Here is a 17659-nt window from a genome sequence, read left to right as displayed (position 1 = left end):
AACTCGATTTAACTGTATGGAAGGCAAGCACCTTACCCGCTGTGCTATAGCTCTGGCCCCACTTTTCATAATCTTATCATCACTTCTAGATTCTCTTGAAGCTGTTCCTTTTCTGAGAGGGCCGTCTGCCTTCTCTACGTGAAGCCAGAGTTTCTGCATCTGGGTGAGGGCCTTTTAAAAAATTTTTTTTTTTTATTTTCCTACAGCTCATAGCTGCCACTCAAAGGATTGTGATCCTCAAGTCTTTGGGCTTCTGTAGGGCTGGTGACTAAGCAATTTCCCATGATGCTCAGGAGGCAGGGCTTTCTCAAATAGGGAACAACAAATCCAGGAGAGTATAAGAGTCACCCCAGTGACCATGTGGCACATTTCCACTCCTGCAGCTGTCAGAAGACAAACTGCCATTTCAGCATCTGAAGATGACTTTCGTGCCTGCACCTGGCTACTATCCTACCTACAACCCGGTGAGACACAGACCCAGGTTCTGACCTGGGTTCATCCCCACTCCCACTCTCCAGGTCCCTCCCAGCCTGAAACACAGAGGTAACAGGGATCCAGGGACCTGCCACCTACACCATCCCTGGGATTTATTTACTCCTTCACTGAGCCTCCTTTCCTTTCTTTTTTTTTTTTTTTGGTCACACCTGGAGATGCACAGGGGTTACTCCTGGCTCTGCACTCAGAAATTGCCCTTGGAGGTGCTCAGGGGACCATATGGGATTCTAGGAATCGAACCCGGGTCAGCAACACGCAGAGCAAACACCTTACCCGTTTTGCTATTGCTCCAGGCCCGAGACTCCGTTCCTAACACTCAACCCTCTTCTTCATTTTGACCCTCACTCTGGGGTCCCTCTCTCTTGTGAAGAGATGGGGGTGGGCACTTTTCCAGGAAGGGAAAATGCTACTTTGCACACATGACAATTGAGGCCGTGGCCCGGGGTCTACTGCAGACGCTGCCCTTCTGCAAACCCATCCCATGTGACCTCAACGTCGGGACGTTCGTCTACATTGCTGGAGTGGCCCACCAGAACTTGCAAAGGTGAGAGATCCCATACCGGCCTCGGGAGGGTCTGACATTGAGTAGCACTTGCAGTGGGGTTCCAGGCCCTCAGGAACTGTTGGAGGGACCACACTCTGAGAAAGGGAAGGAAAAAGATGAAACATAGACTAAGTTACATGGTGATGGAGTCCGATATGGGGAGTGGGAGAGATGGAGAGGAGAAAGAGGGGCGTGGCATAGTCTCTTCATGGGTGGCATAGGGAAGATTTCCTAGGTGAAACAAAATTGTACAGGGACTAAAGGAGAAGATGGGGTTGTGGGGTTCTGCAGGCATCAGAGCTTTGAGGGAGAAGAAAGGGCTTATGCAGGCCCAGGGGTAAGGGGAGATGCCCTCTGGAGAACTTGGGGATGCTCCAGTGAGTGACGTGCTCTCACTAGGGTGCTCCAGGGCTCTCGGGAGGCCTGAGCAGCCAGAGCTGTAGATGCTGGCACAGATACTGGCCCCCTGGGTAGTCAGGTTTGCCGGGAACATTTGTGTTGGAGTTGGGGGTGCCAGTGAGCAAATCAATATGGTTCACTGCATCCTGGGACCCTGGTCACCATACCCCAAATCTCTTGGTCATAGATCCCAGTGACCACCTCAATGTCACCTCAACCTTCTTGGGTGGAGCTAATCAGGCTCCCTGGAGGTTCTGACCCATTTCTGGCAGCATTGCTGGGAGGATTTGAGGAACAGGCTCTCCTGTCCCCCACAGCTTCGTGGTGAACTTTGCCTTGGGGCCAGATGCAGTAAGAGATGACATCGCCTTCCACTTCAACCCCCGTTTTGCTGGCTGGAACAAGGTTGTCTTCAACGCAAGGTTGTCAGGCACGTGGGGTGCAGAGGAGGAGAAAAGGAAGATCCCCTTCAAAAACGGGGAGCACTTCGATATACTGGTGATGATCACACAGGAGCATTACAAGGTCAGAGTCAGCTGCCTCCTCTCAGCCTACCCTTTACCTTGGTCCGGACTTCAATTATTGCTTGAATTTGTTGATTGTTCTGAGGGGCCACACCTGGTACTACAAAGGGAGGCTGCCATGTTGAGGAGAAGATTAAACACTCCCCCCTGAACTCGTGAACACAAGCTTGAACTCCAGCCTGAGGAGGTTTCTGCCATTCCCAGTTTTCTGTTTTTGTTTTTATTTTATCCTTTTCTCCCTTTGTGGCTATAACATCTGGGGCTTGCCTCTCAGTTGCAGGTACCCTGAAATGGTAGGGACTCAGGGGGGACTGTGGAGAACAGGATTCAACCCAGGGTTTCACACATGCAAGACATGAGGTCCACTGCTGAGCCCTACCCCTGCCTTATGCCCCTCTTGTTCTCCTCAACCATTTTTGAGAGTAGTTTAGAGAGATTAGTCAGGGTGACACAGTCTGTGTTAGAGTGAGACCTCTATGTCCAAACCAGAGTCAGGCTTGATATTCTCCCGACCTCGCCATGGGCCATGTTTTGTGTCCTTGATAATCTGCCATCTTTGAGCTGTTTCTTTTTTGATGTCCAGCATTTCATTCAGGCAGAGCATCTTCACTCCTATGGAACTGACTTCAAGTTGATCTAAACCTGTGGAACCTGAGGTCCTGACATGGGTCTCCAGCTCTTCCTCCCAGATTTGATCCTGTGTTTAAAAGTCCCCCATCCCTGCTTCCTGTTTGTACTGCCCTGAGTCCCTCTGGGACTCATGACCCTGGTCTTCATTACCTTTGCCCTTCAGGTGCTGGTGAATGGAAATCATTTCTATGAGTTTGGGCACCGGACCCCCATCCAGAAAGTCACCCACCTGTATGTGGATGGGAACATGACCCTTCAATTGGTTTCCTTCCTTGGCCAATGTCCTAAATTCTCTGAGGTGAGTGTGTTCTCTCATTGGTTAGCTCCCTTCTCTTCTTCCCTCCCACTGGTTGATTTGCAGAGTTGCGTGGTATGGATCCCTTGGTTGAGCAATGCAGGTTAACCAGCAGTGACAGAGACTCTGCATAGAGGCTAGAAAAAGCTCCCCTGGGTCCTGGTGGCAGGTGCAACCAGAGCTTCATGGGAATATCCGAATCCAGGAGGCTGACCTGAAGCTAAACTTTGTCTTTAAAGTACCAATGTTCCAATCGCTGTCATGGAAAATGAGTATAGTTTAGAAGGGAAACCAGGGTCAGGGAGGTAGCTGGGTGGTAGTACTCCTGCCTTCCATGAGAGGTCCTGGGTCCTCAACCGTGCAAAATAAGAATCTTAATAAGAAATTATCAAAGGATAACTACCTAAGTCATCAAAAGTTAGTTATCAAATAATTTATTTTTTTGCTTTTTGGATCACACCCAGCAATGCACCTGGGTCACTCCTGGCTCTGTACTCAGGAATCACTCTTGACCGTGCTCAGGGGATTATATGGGATGCTGGGAATCGAACCTGGGTCGGTGCGTGCAAGGCAAATGCTGTACCCCTGTGCTATTTGTTCCAGTCCCTATAAAAATATTTTAAAGAGATTTTAGAATGGTTTAAAATGTGAGACATAGGCGGTCATGTGCATGCATTCAACACAGGTTTGATCCCCAGCACCCAAAGTGTTCCCTGTACCCTGTTTGAAATGATCCCTGTGCACAATGCCTAAAGCTATACCAGAGCACTGCTGGGTGTTACCAAAACCACCAAAATAAAAATAAAGTAGAAGGCAAAACAGAACAAGATGCAGGCAGAAGATGCAAAGGACTGGGACACAGGCCTTTATGGTGAGTCCCTAGCTCAATCTTGGCGCTGGATGGCCCCCCAGTTTCACTCAGAGAAATCCCAAAGCACTGGTGGGCCCAGGGACTGAAGACTCCAGCCTGTTTGGTCAAGTATTGCTGAGAGTGGCCCAGAGACCCCTGAACAGTGCATGGGAAACCCCCTCACTAAAGGGAGGGAAGAACGGAAAGGGGAGGACGGAGAGAGATGGAGGGGAAAGGGAAGAGACCGGAGAAAGATGAGAGAGAAAGTAAGAGAAAGAGAGGGAAAATGGTGGAAGAAGCACAGACCCACAAGACAAGGGTTGGGGGTGCGGAGAGAGTGTCTGGTCTCAAGGACTCCAGGTGCCTTGGGGAGGCTGTGGAGGGAGAAGCAAGTTGAGATTAGAGGTGAGGTGATCAGGGGTCAGGGGCTGTACCCTGAGGAGAACGACTTCAGCATGGGCTTCAGGTAGAGGGAAAGACAGGGGCTGAGGAGGGTCCCGACACAGCAGGAATTCTAGGTGGGGACAAGAATAAAAAGACTCTTATTTTTCTTTCTTTTTTTTATTTTGGTGGGGGGAGGGCCTGTCAGACACAGCAAAGCTCAGGAGCTTTTCCAAACCTAGCACTTAGGGGGCACACCTGAATGCGATCAAGGAACCACACTGAGCTGGTGTTCAAACACAGGGATCCCCTGAATATGAAGCATGTACTTTGCATTCACACATCCCAGTTCTCTTACTAGTACCCCATGATCCCTGGAGCGACCCCCGAAACTCTCCTGAGTACAGAGCTAGAAGCCAATCCCCACCAAACCACTAGGTGTGGCTCCCCAAAGAAACAGCTAAAGAAGTTTCTCATTGAGCACTGGAGTTTAGACAAGACGGACCCCTCTATTGATGAGGAATCTGGTGCCAGCCTTTGACTCCAGAGTTCCCATGGATGGTGATGTAGGGCTTGTCCTGGGGGGTGTCCTTCATCTGTCTAGGTCTTACTTTGGGGTGGTCCTTCTGTCTCTATTCCCACAGATGCCTGTGGCTTTTATGGCATCCTGCATAAGGACCTGCTGAGGGTCATAGATTTCCCTTAAGTGGGTTCAGCGTCTGAGGAGCCCGAGAGCCCTAATTATTGCTGTCTTCTCTGTATATAGTGTCCTGGAGTCGCTCTCAGATCAATAGTTAACCTGCCTGTAAATTGGAGGGTTGTATTGACATGGGAATAGGGGCTAAGAATGAGGGAGGTCCATGGGGTCAGCTCTCCAGTTTTGTAACTCAGCACCCCAAGGAACACCTGCATCTGGTGATTTGCTGCAAACATTTGCTGACTCTTCTGCATTCTCTCTTGCTCACTGGACAGGCCATGGAGGGACCCCCAATCTTCTACCCGGTAAGACAGCCAGTGGGGGCCAGACTTTATGAGGGGTGATCTTGGGTTAGCATGAACTGATGGTGGGGACCTGTATATAGGGGTGTCCTGTTGGAGGAAGTATATTGGTCAGAGGGGGCTGGCAGGAGGTGGGAGAGGGTTACAGGCCCCTAGGAGGGGTGGGTACCCTGCTCTCACAGTCGACCTCTGCTTCTAACTTTGTGGGGCCCATATTCTCACCCCACAGCCTATGCCATATATGCGGAGACTTCAGGGGGGACTGAAGACCAACAGAACCATCATAATCGTGGGCTTCATCCCCCGCTCAGCCCACAGGTACAGATGCCAAGTGGAGATGGGATGTGAACCCTATTCTCCATGCCTCGTCCTTGGGGCTGCCAGTAATGTACCCCCAAGTGCTGACTGCTACTTTTCTCTCTACTTTCAGATTTTTTATCAACTTCATTGTGGGAACCACCGGGGATATAGCCCTGCACATCAACCCACGCATGGATGAGAAGGCCGTCGTGAGGAACAGTTTCCTAAACGGTGGCTGGGGGTGCGAGGAGAGCGGAATCTCCTATAATCCCTTTGCTCCAGGACAGTACTTTGATGTGAGTCCAGCTCTCCTTCCCTTCCCTTCAAGTATGTGTCCTTCCCCATCTCACACCTGCCCTTCTCCTGCAGCTATCCATCTGCACCAGCACCGATAACCTCAAGGTATTTGCCAATGGCCAGCACATCTTTGACTATGAACATCGTGTGCCGGCTACCACGGCGGACATACTGGAGATCTCCAGTGATGTCATCCTCTCCTATGTCCAGGTCTGAGCTTCACAGTTGGCCAGGATCCAAGAAAACTCAGAAGAAAGACCCCTCAACCCCCTTAGAATACTCCTTTTAATCCCTAAAGTTTACTTTATTAACCTCTTTCAAATCCAGTTCACTTGATTTTTTTTCCTTTTTACAGGATACACATGCTTTGGTAGTTTAGCACAAGCAAAATAAAGTCATGAGTTTGGAGCATCTCTGTGTCAATACATAACATTTTACAAGCTTATGAGGATGAGTTCAACTCTCACACATCTAGGATGTTACTTGGTAGCTCAGGGCAGGGCACATGTGCCAAGTGCAAGCCCGGCCATGTGCTCTCTTGGGTGCCTGCACAGCTCTGTCCCTCTACACAACAGTGGGGAATAACAAGCATCTCCAGCATTTGCATGTGTTAGGTGACCCTCTGGGGCCATGGAGTGTCCCTCTCCCTAGGTACACAGTTTTCTGCACCATTTCATCACAGTCGTGTGCATGGCATATCAAAGGATGGGGAGGTGTCTTGTCTGTGAATCAAGGAGCACAAACATTTTGCCCAGTGAATGAGATGCCAGGGAGTGGTTAGGACTTGTGGGTACAGAAGTCTTTGAATGACTTTGAGCAGGCCAGGATGTTAGATGATTTCATGGATATAAAGCAATTAGAGTTCCTCAGGAACTTTAGTATGTAGTTGGAGGGTATTGATATGTCAATAAACAATTAAAAAATTGTAAGGAGATCACCAACTATAATGTAGTCGAAGGCCATGTGGGGGAAGGGAGTTGCGGGCTGAATGAGGGCTAGAGACTGAGCACAGTGGCCACTCAACACCTTTATTGCAAACCACAACAGCTAATTAGAGAGAGAGAACAGAAGGGAATGCCCTGCCACAGTGGCAGGTCGGGGTGGGGGGAGATGGGATCGGGGAGGGTGGGAGGGATGCTGGGTTTACTGGTGGTGGAGAATGGGCACTGGTGAAGGGATGGGTTCCCGAACTTTGTATGAGGGAAGCATAAGCACAAAAGTGTATAAATCTGTAAATGTGCCCTCATGGTGATTCACGAATTAAAAATAAATAAATTAATTAAAAAAAAAGAGAGCTGATATACATTTGAGTGTTTGTATACATATGTGTATTCCGAACTGGAAGAAATATTAGTCATAACTGATAACTATAAAAAAACAATAATCTTATAGTATAATTATTATTAATTTTTTCTTTTTGAGTTACACCTGGCAATGCACAGGGGTTACCTCCTGGCTTTGCACTCAGGAATTACTCCTGGTGATGCTCAGGGGACCATATGGGATGCTGGGAATCAAACCCAGGTCGGCTGCATGCAAGGCAAATGCCCTACCCGCTGTGCTGTTGCTCCAGCCCCAGCTTATAGTAAAATTCTTTACACCCACAAAAAAAAAATTGTAAGGATGTGCAGGTGTGAGGGGGTGTCATCCCTTGGAAGCATCATGGGTATTCCTGTCTTCTGCATGCAAGGACCACTCCTGGGGGTGCTTAGGGGACCATATGAGATGCCAGAGATTAGCCACATGCAAATTAAAGGCCCTACTCACTAATTTTCCAGCCCCTGAGCTAATCTTTTTGTTGTTTATGGGCCCTCATGTGGTGGTCAGGGGACCCTGGATTCCCAGCAGTGATTCTTTTTTTTTTTTTAATTAATTTATTGTTAATTAGAGAATCACCGTGAGGGTACAGTTACAGATTTATACACTTTTGTGCTTATACTTCCCTCATACAAAGTTTGGGAACCCATCCCTTCACCAGTGCCCATTCTCCACCACCCGTAAACCCAGTGTCCCTCCCACCCTCCCCAATCCCATCTCCCCCCCACCCCACCCTGCCACTGTGGCAAGGCATTCCCTTCTGTTTTCTCTCTCTAATTAGCTGTTGTGGTTTGCAATAAAGGTGTTGAGTGGCCGCTGTGCTCAGTCTCTAGCCCTCATTCAGCCCGCAACTCCCTTCCCCCACATGGCCTTCGACTACAATGTAGTTGGTGATCGCTTCTCTGAGTTGACCTTTCCCCGGAACGTGAGGCCAGCCTCGAAGCCATGGAGTCAACCTCCTGGTACTTATTTCTACAGTTCTTGGGTGTTAGTCTCCCACTCTGTTATTCTATATACCATAGATGAGTGCAATCTTTCTATGTCTGTCTGTCTCTTTCTGACTCATTTCACTCAGCATGAAACTTTTCATGCCCATCCACTTAACTACAAAATTCTTGACCTCCTTTTTTCTAACAGCTGCATAGTATTCCATTGTATAGATGTACCAAAGTTTCCTCAACCAGTCATCCGTTCTGGGGCATTCGGGTTTTTTCCAGATTCTGGCTATTGTAAACAGTGCTGCGATGAACATACATGTGCAGATGTTGTTTCGATTGTACTTTTTTGCCTCTCTGGGATATATTCCCAGCAGTGGTATTGCTGGGTCAAATGGGAATTCAATATCTAATTTTTTGAGAGTCCTCCAAATTGTTTTCCAGAAGGGCTGAACCAGTCGGCATTCCCACCAGCAGTGAAGAAGGGTCCCTTTCTCCCCACATCCTCTCCAACAGCGGTTGCTTTTGTTCTTTTGGATGTGTGCTAGTCTCTGTGGTGTGAGGTGGTATCTCATGGTTGTTTTGATCTGCATCTCTCTGATGATTAGTGATGTAGAGCACTTTTTCATGTGCCTTTTGGCCATTCGTATTTCTTCCTTGGTAAAGTTTCTGTTCATTTCTTTGCCCCATTTTTTGATGGGGTTGGATGTTTTCTTCTTGTAGAGCTCAACCAGTGCTTTATATACCATTGATATCAACCCCTTATCTGATGGGTATTGTGTAAATATCCTTTCCCATTCTGTGGATAGTCTTTGGATTCTGGTCACTGTATCTCTTGCGGTGCAGAAGCTTTTTAGTTTAATGTAGTCCCATTTGTTGATCTCTGTTTTTACTAGATTGCTTAGTTCCGTGTCACCTTTGAAGATACCTTTATCTTCAATATCGTGGAGGGTTTCGCCGACCTTGTCTTCAATGTACCTTATGGTTTGTGGTCTAATGTTGAGGTCTTTAATCCACTTTGATCTGACTTTTGTGCATGGTGTCAGGTCAAGGTCTAAACCCATTTTTTTGCATGTGGTTGTCCAGTTGTGCCAGCACCATTTGTTAAAGAGGCTTTCCTTGCTCCACTTCACATCTCTTGCTCCCTTATCAAAGATTAGATGGTCATACATTTGGGGTTGTGTGTAGGGATATTCCACCCTGTTCCATTGGTCTACGGCTCTGCCTTTGTTCCAGTACCATGCTGTTTTAATTGTTACTCCAGCAGTGATTCTTTACCAACAAGGCTGGCAGTTCACTGGAAGGCCCAAGGATGCCGTGCTCTTTGGGACTTGTGTAGGTGATATACCAGGCCGCCCACACAGTGTTCAGAGGTCTTTGGGGCTAGCCTCGCAATGTCAGGAAGCCATGTGGTGGCATAAAGATCCCAGGTCAAGTGCCTGTCTACCAGAGACTCTAGCCATTGTACTATCTCCTGGTTCCTCACTGAATATTTCGTAACTTTTATTCAGTCTAAAATATTTATGAGGGCCAAAGAGAGAACTCGATGGACTGAAGGATTTGCTTTATAGTTAGGAGGCCTGAGTTCAATTCCTAGCACCATAAGGTCCTTCATTACTGTTGGGTATGATCCCCCACTGAAAATAAAGTGACAGTGACCCCTGAGTACCATCAAGTGTGTCCCAAGAAACAACAACCAAGTTCATAACAAAATGTTGGGGGAAAATTGCAATGAAACAGTACAAATATTAGGATACCCGGATACAACCAATGGTTTTTTTTTCTTGTGACAGACCCCGTATTGGGGCTAGTCCTGCAAGAACAAAACTGGGTCCTTGTGGGCAATGTGTAATATTATCATGCTGACTCTGGGATTCTTGAATGTTTCAGCGATTTTTTCTTTTTAACAGCTTTAGTTGTTGGGGTCTGAGAGAGAGCTGCTAGGCGCTTACCTTGCACATGGCTGACCAAGTTAGATCCAGTCAGTAAATAGGGAATCACAAGCACCATATAGGGGGCCTGAGCACAGAGCCAGGAATAAGCCCTGAACATTTCTGGGAATAGCCCCCCCCAAAAACAGTTCAAGTTAGTATACCTGTAGGATGGGAACAATCACAGAAATGGGAAGCTCTGCATTCTAGACAGCACCTCTTTTTTCACACACTCAGCCCCTCTTTACAGTGACTATATTTATATGCATTATATATTCTTATCCCTTAGCTGCTTCTCCTATTTGATTGGTTACAATTTGTGAGGTTATTAACTCGGAAAAACCAATCTGATAATGTATGCAAATGAGGGTGTGGGTGATGGTGGTACGGCCAGATTCCACATCATGTCCCATGAGTTTATAAAATGATATATATCATTATACAAGTGAGGCCTGTAAAAATACCAATCAGCTTGCATATGCAAATTGGGTGCTAAGCTGATCCATGGATAGCCTGCCCCTGCCCTTTCAGCATCTCTTCCTGGTCCCTTTGTGCTTATTTTGATTATTTTTTTGTTTTGTTTTGTTTCGCTTTTGGGCCACACCTGGCAATACTCAGGGATAACTCCTGGCTCTACCCCCAGGAATTACTTCTGGCTGTGCTCAGGGGACCATATGGGATGCCTAAGATCGAACCTGTGTCTGCAGGGTTCAAGGTGTGGAAGTGCACGTAGGTGTAATTGTTCATTTTACAGAGGTAAAGTCCTATCTTGGCATTAAAATCACCGACAATGATGTAGAAGGTGTGGTCTTCTTTATAGAATTCAATTTATTCTTCATCATAGTTGGATGTTAGTGCATAGATGACGAACATAGAAACTGCTGGTGGTGAGCCACATCTATTCAAGCGTAATCGTTCGATTCAGGTTGTCAGACATTTGAATAAATCAATACTCATGGCCAAGTTGGTGTTGACAAGGACACCGACGCCACCGACGCCTCTGTTGTCACATGTTCTGAGGGAAAGTTCTTTTTTTTCCCTATGACTTCATCTTTTCTTTCATTTTTTTTAAAAAAAAATTATTTATTTTTAATTAGTGAATCACCGTGAGGGCACAGTTACAGATTTATACACTTTTGTGCTCATGCTTCCCTCATACAAAGTTCGGGAACCCATCCCTTCACCAGTGCCCATTCTCCACCACCAGTAAACCCAGCATCCCTCCCACCCTCCCCGATCCCATCTCCCCCCACCCCACCCTGGCACTGTGGCTGGGCATTCTCTTCTGTTCTCTCTCTCTAATTAGCTGTTGTGGTTTGCAATAAAGGTGTTGAGTGGCCACTGTGCTCAGTCTCTAGCCCTCATTCAGCCTGCAACACCCTTCCCCCGCATGGCCTTCGACTACATTATAGTTGGTGATCCCTTCTCTGAGTTGCCCTTTCCCCAGAATGTGAGGCCAGCCTCCAAACCATGGAGTCAACCTCCTGTTACTTATTTCTACAATTCTTGGGTGTTAGTCTCCCATCTGTTATTCTATATACCACAGATGAGTGCAATCTTTCTGTCTCTTTCTGACTCATTTCACTCAGCATGAAACTTTCCATGCCGATCCACTTATATGCAAAATTCATGACTTCCTTTTTTCTAACAGCTGCATAGTATTCCATTGTATAGATGTACCAAAGTTTCCTCAACCAGTCATCCGTTCTAGGGCATTCGGGTTTTTTCCAGATTCTGGCTATTGTAAACAGTGCTGCGATGAACATGTAAGTGCAGATGTCATTTCGACTATACTTTTTTGCCTCTCTGGGATATATTCCCAGCAGTGGTATTGCTGGGTCAAATGGGAGCTCAATATCTAATTTTTTGAGAACCGTCCATATTGTTTTCCAGAAGGGCTGAACTAGTCGGCATTCCCACCAGCAGTGTAGAAGGGTCCCTTTCTCCCCACATCCTCTCCAACAGCGGTTGCTTTTGTTCTTTTGGATGTGTGCTAGTCTCTGTGGTGTGAGGTTGTTTTGATCTGCATCTCTTTGACGATTAGTGATGTAGAGCACTTTTTCATGTGCCTTTTGGCCATTCGTATTTCTTCCTTGGTAAAGTTTCTGTTCATTTCTTCGCCCCATTTTTTGATGGGGTTGGATGTTTTCTTCTTGTAGAGTTCAACCAGTGCTTTATATACCATTAATATCAATCCCTTATCTGATGGGTATTGTGTAAATATCCTTTCCCATTCTGTGGATAGTCTTTGTATTTTGGTCACTGTATCTTTTGCGGTGCAGAAGCTTTTTAGTTTAATGTAGTCCCATTTGTTGATCTCTGTTTCCACTTAGTTGGCCAGTTGCATGTCATCTTTGAAGATACCTTTATCTTCAATATCGTGGAGGGTTTTGCCAACCTTGTCTTCAATGTACCTTATGGTTTGTGGTCTATGTTGAGGTCTTTAATCCATTTTGATCTGACTTTTGTGTATGGTGTCAGGTCAAGGTCTAAGCCCATTCTTTTGCATGTGGTTGTCCAGTTGTGCCAGCACCATTTGTTAAAGAGGCTTTCCTTGCTCCACTTCACATCTCTTGCTCCCTTATCAAAGATTAGATGATCATACATTTGGGGTTGTGTGTGGGGATATTCCACCCTGTTCCATTGGTCTGTGGTTCTGCCTTTGTTCCAGTACCATGCTCTTTTAATTGTTACTGCTTTGTAATAAAGTTTGAGGTTGGGGTTGGGGAGGGTGATGCCTCCCATCGTCTTTTTCCCAAGAATTGTTTTAGCTATCCGTGGGCGTTTGTTGTTCCATATGAATTTTAGGATTGCTTGATTAGTTTCTTTGAAGAATATCATGGGTATCGTTATAGGGATCGCGTTGAATCTGTATAATGCTTTGGGAAGTATTGCCATTTTGACAACATTGATTCTCCCTATGCACGAGCAGGGTATATGTTTCCATTTCCTCATGTCCTCTTTGATTTCATGGAGTAGCGTTTTATAGTTTTCTTTGTAGAGGTCTTTTACTTCCTTGGTTAAGCTGATTCCGAGGTACTTGATTTTCTGGGGCACGATTGTGAATGGGATTGCTTTTTTCATGTCCCTTTCCTCTGCCTCATTGTTTGTGTATAGGAAGGCCATGGATTTTTGGGTATTGATTTTGTAGCCTGCAACTTTACTGTATAAGTCTATTGTTTCTAAGAGTTTCTTAGTAGAGGCTTTAGGCTTCTCTAGATATAGTATCATATCGTCTGCAAATAGTGAGAGTTTGATTTCTTCCTTTCCTATCTGGATGCCCTTAATCTCTTTTTCTTGTCTAATAGCTATCGCAAGTACTTCCAGTACTATATTGAAGAGGAGTGGTGAGAGTGGGCATCCTTGTCTTGTGCCTGATCTTAGAGGAAAGGCCCTTAGATTTTCCCCGTTGAGGATAATGCTTGCCGTAGGCTTGTGATAGATGGCTTCGACTATCTTGAGGAAAGTTCCTCCAAACCCCATTTTGGTGAGGGTTTTCATCATGAAAGGTTGTTGGATCTTGTCAAATACTTTCTCTGCATCTATTAATATGATCATATGGTTTTTATCTTTACTTTTGTTGATATGATGGATTATGTTGATTGATTTCCGAATGTTAAACCATCCTTGCATACCCGGGATGAATCCCACTTGGTCGTGATGTATGATCTTTTTGATGAGTTGTTGGATCCTATTTGCTAGTATTTTGTTGAGGATCTTCGCATCTGTGTTCATCAGGGATATTGGTCTGTAATTTTCTTTCTTAGTGGTGTCTTTGTTTGCTTTTGGTATTAGGGAGATGTGTGCTTCATAGAAACTGTTTGGGAGAGTTCCTGTTTTTTCAATTTCCTGGAAAAGTTTGAGGAAAACAGGCAACAGGTCTTCTTTAAATGTTTGGAAGAATTCGCCAGTGAAACCATCTGGGCCTGGGCTTTTGTTTTTAGGGAGGTTTTTGATTACTGTTTCAATTTCCTTAACATTGATGGGTCTATTCAGGTATTCCAAGTCTTCTTTGTTCAGTCTTGGGAGATTTTAGGAATCAAGGAATCCATCCATTTCTTTTAGGTTCTCCTGTTTTGTGGCATATAGACTTTCGAAGTAGTCTCTAATGATCTTTTGAATCTCACTGGTTTCTGTTATGATGTCCCCCTTTTCATTTCTGATTCGATTTATTAGGGTTCTCTCTCTTTCTTTCTTTGTGAGTCTTGCTAGCGGTTTATCAATCTTATTTATTTTCTCGAAGAACCAGCTCTTTGTTTCATTGATCTTTCGGATTGTCTTTTTGGTTTCCGTGTCATTAATTTCTGCTCTAATTTTTATTATTTCTTTCCTTCGGTCTGGTTTGGGTTCCTTTTTCTGGTCCTTTTCTAAGGTCTTGAGTCGTGAAGTCAAGTTGTCTGTGTGGGCCCTTTCTTCCTTCCTGAGGAATGCTTGGAGAGCTATAAATTTTCCCCTTCACACGGCTTTAGCTGCGTCCCATAGGTTTTGGCAGCTCGTGTCTTCATTCTCATTTGTTTCTAAGTATGTTTTGACTTCTTCCTTGATTTCCTTCCTGACCTACTCATTGTTCAACATTGAATTGTTTAATTTCCAGGTGTTTGATTTGATTCTCCGTGTCGGTGAGTGGTTAGCTTCTATCTTCAGTGCATGGTGGTCTGAAAAGATGGTTGATACAATTTCTATTTTTCCGAGTCTATTGAGGTATGTTCTGGGGCCCTGTACATGGTCTATTTTAGAAAATGTTCCATGTGCACTGGAAAAGAATGTGTATTCTTTCTTTTTGGGGTGTAAGGCCCTGTATAGGTCTATTAGGCCTCTCTCTTCAATTTATTCTTTCAGAGTCAGTGTTTCCTTGTTGAGTTTTGTTCTTGTCGATCTATCTAGAGATGATAAGGCCGTATTGAAGTCTCCGACTACTATTGTGCTGTTAGTGATGTCCTCTTTGAAGTCTGTTAGGGGTTGTTTTAAATATTTAGCCGGTCGCTCATTAGATGCATATACGTTTAAGAGTGTGATTTCTTCCTGTTGTACATATCCCTTGATAAACAGAAAATGGCCTTCGCTGTCCCTTTTAATCTTTTTCAACCTGAAATCTATGTTGTCGGATACTAGGATGGCCACTCCAGCTTTTTTAAGGGGGTTGTTTGCTTGCAGGATTGTTTTCCATCCTTTGACTTTGAGTCTATGTTTACTCTGTTTGTTCAGGTGAGTTTCTTGCAGGCAACAGAATGTTGGGTTTAATTTCCGGATCCATTTTGCCACTCTGTGTCTCTTGATAGGTGCATTTAGGCCGTTGACATTGAGAGAGATTATTGTGATGGGGTTTTGTGTCATCTTTCTGTGGGATTTGTTGTTCTTATGGGGCTCCTACTTGTCTCACAGTAGCCCCTTTAGACCTTCTTTCAAGTTTGGTTTTGAGTCTATGAAGTTCCTGAGCTGTTGTTTGTCCGAGAAATAGTGTATGGTTCCTTCGACTTTGAGTGAGAGTTTAGCCGGATAAAGTATTCTTGGTGAGGCATTCATTTCGTTGAGTTTTTTCACTATGTCCCACCATTGTCTTCGGGCTCGGAGGGTTTCCTCTGACAGGTCTGCTGTAAATCTGAGGGGTGCTCCTTTGTATGTGATTTCCTTCTTTGACCTTGCTGCTTGCAGAATTGTGTCTCTATCCATAGCATCCGTCATTCTGACTATGATATGCCTTGGAGTCTTTTTATTGGGGTCTCTTTTTGCTGGTACTCTTCGGACTCCTTGTATCTGGATGCCTGCCTTCTCCAGCTCTGGGAATTTCTTAGCAATGATGTCTTTGTGTTTTTTTCATTTGGGTTACTTCCCTGTGGTTCTGGTACTCCAATGATTCTAATGTTGTTCCTCTTGAAGTCATCCCCCAGGGCTCTGATTCGTTCTATAGCCATTTTGAGGTCTTTGGCCATGATTTGTTGTTGTCTATAAGCTTTCTGCAGCTCATCTTCTAGGTCGCTGATTCTGTCTTCAGCTGTAGTCATTCTACTGTTGAGGGCATCTAATGAGATTTTTAGTTCATCTACCGATTCCTTTATTTGTGTGACTTCCGTTTGTAGGTTTGAAATTTCTGCTCTCATTTCTTCCTGCATTTTCTTGGTAGACCGTTGCAGTGCTTCATTCATCTCCTCCCTTAACTTATTGGATGTCTGTTCCATGGTTGCTTGTAGTAGGTCGACTCTCCTCCAGATTTCCTCTCTGAATTGTTTATCTGAGAGGTCATAGATGTGAGTAGCCCCTGATGATGTTTCTGGAATCTTTTCTTCTCCCTCTCTTGGTGGAGGGGATTTTTGCTGCTTCATCATCTTGATATGGAAGTGTAGAGTCTGAGCTTTGTAGTTCTTTATTCCTGTTCCCTCTTGTTGTGGGAAGGAGGGGCTCTGTTTGTGCTAAGCTTCCCTTATTCACTGATAGGTTTTATAAAGTTAGACTAAGCTAATGGGTATTTTGCAAAGGTGGTTGAGATGATTAAAGTCATTTTCAAAGAAATAGACAATACCTATTGTGCTAAGGTCAAAGATAATATCTGTGGAGATAATATCTGCAGCCCCGTTAGCGGCCGCTGCTCTGACAGGAGGCCATGCCCACTTTGAGACCACGCCCACTGAGATAAGGCCACGCCCCCAGTATCTTCCTGGCGGGGTCGCAGTTTCTCCCAGGTCTGCGCAGCACAGGGAAGCGTTTCCTGGTTGGTCGTTACCTGGTCAAGACGCGTGAGATGGGGTGGTGCTGGGCTTGATTGACAGTGGCAGCAAAGTGGGGGGAGGATGCAGAGGAGCCCAAGCCGGCAGAAAGCCGACTTGGGGGGCAGTTTCTCGCAGGGCCGCACCGGGACAGTTCTTCTTCAATGTCAAAAATGGCGTGATGCCCAACAGCTAATTAGAGAGAGAGAACAGAAGGGAATGCCCTGCCACAGTGGCAGGGTGGGTTGGGGGGGAGATGGGATTGGGGAGGGTGGGAGGGACGCTGGGTTTACGGGTGGTGGAGAATGGGCACTGGTGGAGGAATGGGTTCCCGAACTTTGTATGAGGGAAGTATAAGCACAAAAGTGTATAAATCTGTAACTGTACCCTCACGGTGATTCTCTAATTAAAAATAAATAAATTATTAAAAAAAAAAACTAGAATCCTAAGGAGAAGAAATAGCTTGTTGAAGGTCTGTCAATCAGAGCCTCATTAAAAATGTTTAGTGAACAAGACAGTAGGGTGCATTATAGGAGCAGAGTTGGTGCTGGATTGTATTAGTCTCATATGCCTGCTGTAACCAATCACTGAGGACTAGAGGCTTAAAACAAAAACTGGAGGTTTTTATTTTGTCTGGTCAGAAGTCTGAAATCAAGATGCCAATTGAATTTTATTTCCAATGCAGGTTTTAGGTTCATTCTTTGATTCTTCCAGCTTCTGGTGGCTACCAGCATTTACTGACTTGCCATGTTATTCTAGATTCTGCTTTCATGGACACATTGGAGCCTCTTTTTTGTGCAATTTCGCTTTTTCTCATTCTTTTATTGTTTATTTGTTGGTCACAAAACTGGCACTGCTCAGAGAACCTAAGGGATGCTGGGGATCAAATCCAAGTTGATACTACCCATTGTACTATCACTTGGGCCCCCTCTTCTTTCATTTTAATAAATAAAATGAAATATGGACATTTCTTTCCAAATATCAAAAAAAAATGGCGTGATGCCTTCTCGTTTTGGTCAGACCAGTGATATCATACTTGATCTTCTGTGCTTGCACCATCA

At 45.3% G+C, this 17659-nt stretch overlaps 1 protein-coding gene across 1 annotated transcript; it reads left to right on the top strand.

The window, feature by feature from the left end:
• Nucleotides 1-391: 391 nt before the first annotated feature.
• LOC129406826 (galectin-4-like) lies at nt 392-5954 on the top strand. The gene is made up of 8 exons (XM_055146122.1): nt 392-464; nt 951-1039; nt 1756-1963; nt 2756-2890; nt 5091-5120; nt 5347-5435; nt 5548-5713; nt 5787-5954. Exons 1-8 carry the CDS (start codon nt 420-422, stop codon nt 5928-5930), a joined length of 906 nt encoding a protein of 301 aa, XP_055002097.1. The 5' UTR covers nt 392-419; the 3' UTR covers nt 5931-5954.
• Nucleotides 5955-17659: the final 11705 nt, after the last annotated feature.

The sequence above is a fragment of the Sorex araneus genome, chromosome 8, assembly GCF_027595985.1.
Source record: "Sorex araneus isolate mSorAra2 chromosome 8, mSorAra2.pri, whole genome shotgun sequence".
Taxonomy (NCBI): Eukaryota; Metazoa; Chordata; class Mammalia; order Eulipotyphla; family Soricidae; genus Sorex; species Sorex araneus.
This window is presented reverse-complemented; position numbering and strand designations above follow the sequence as displayed.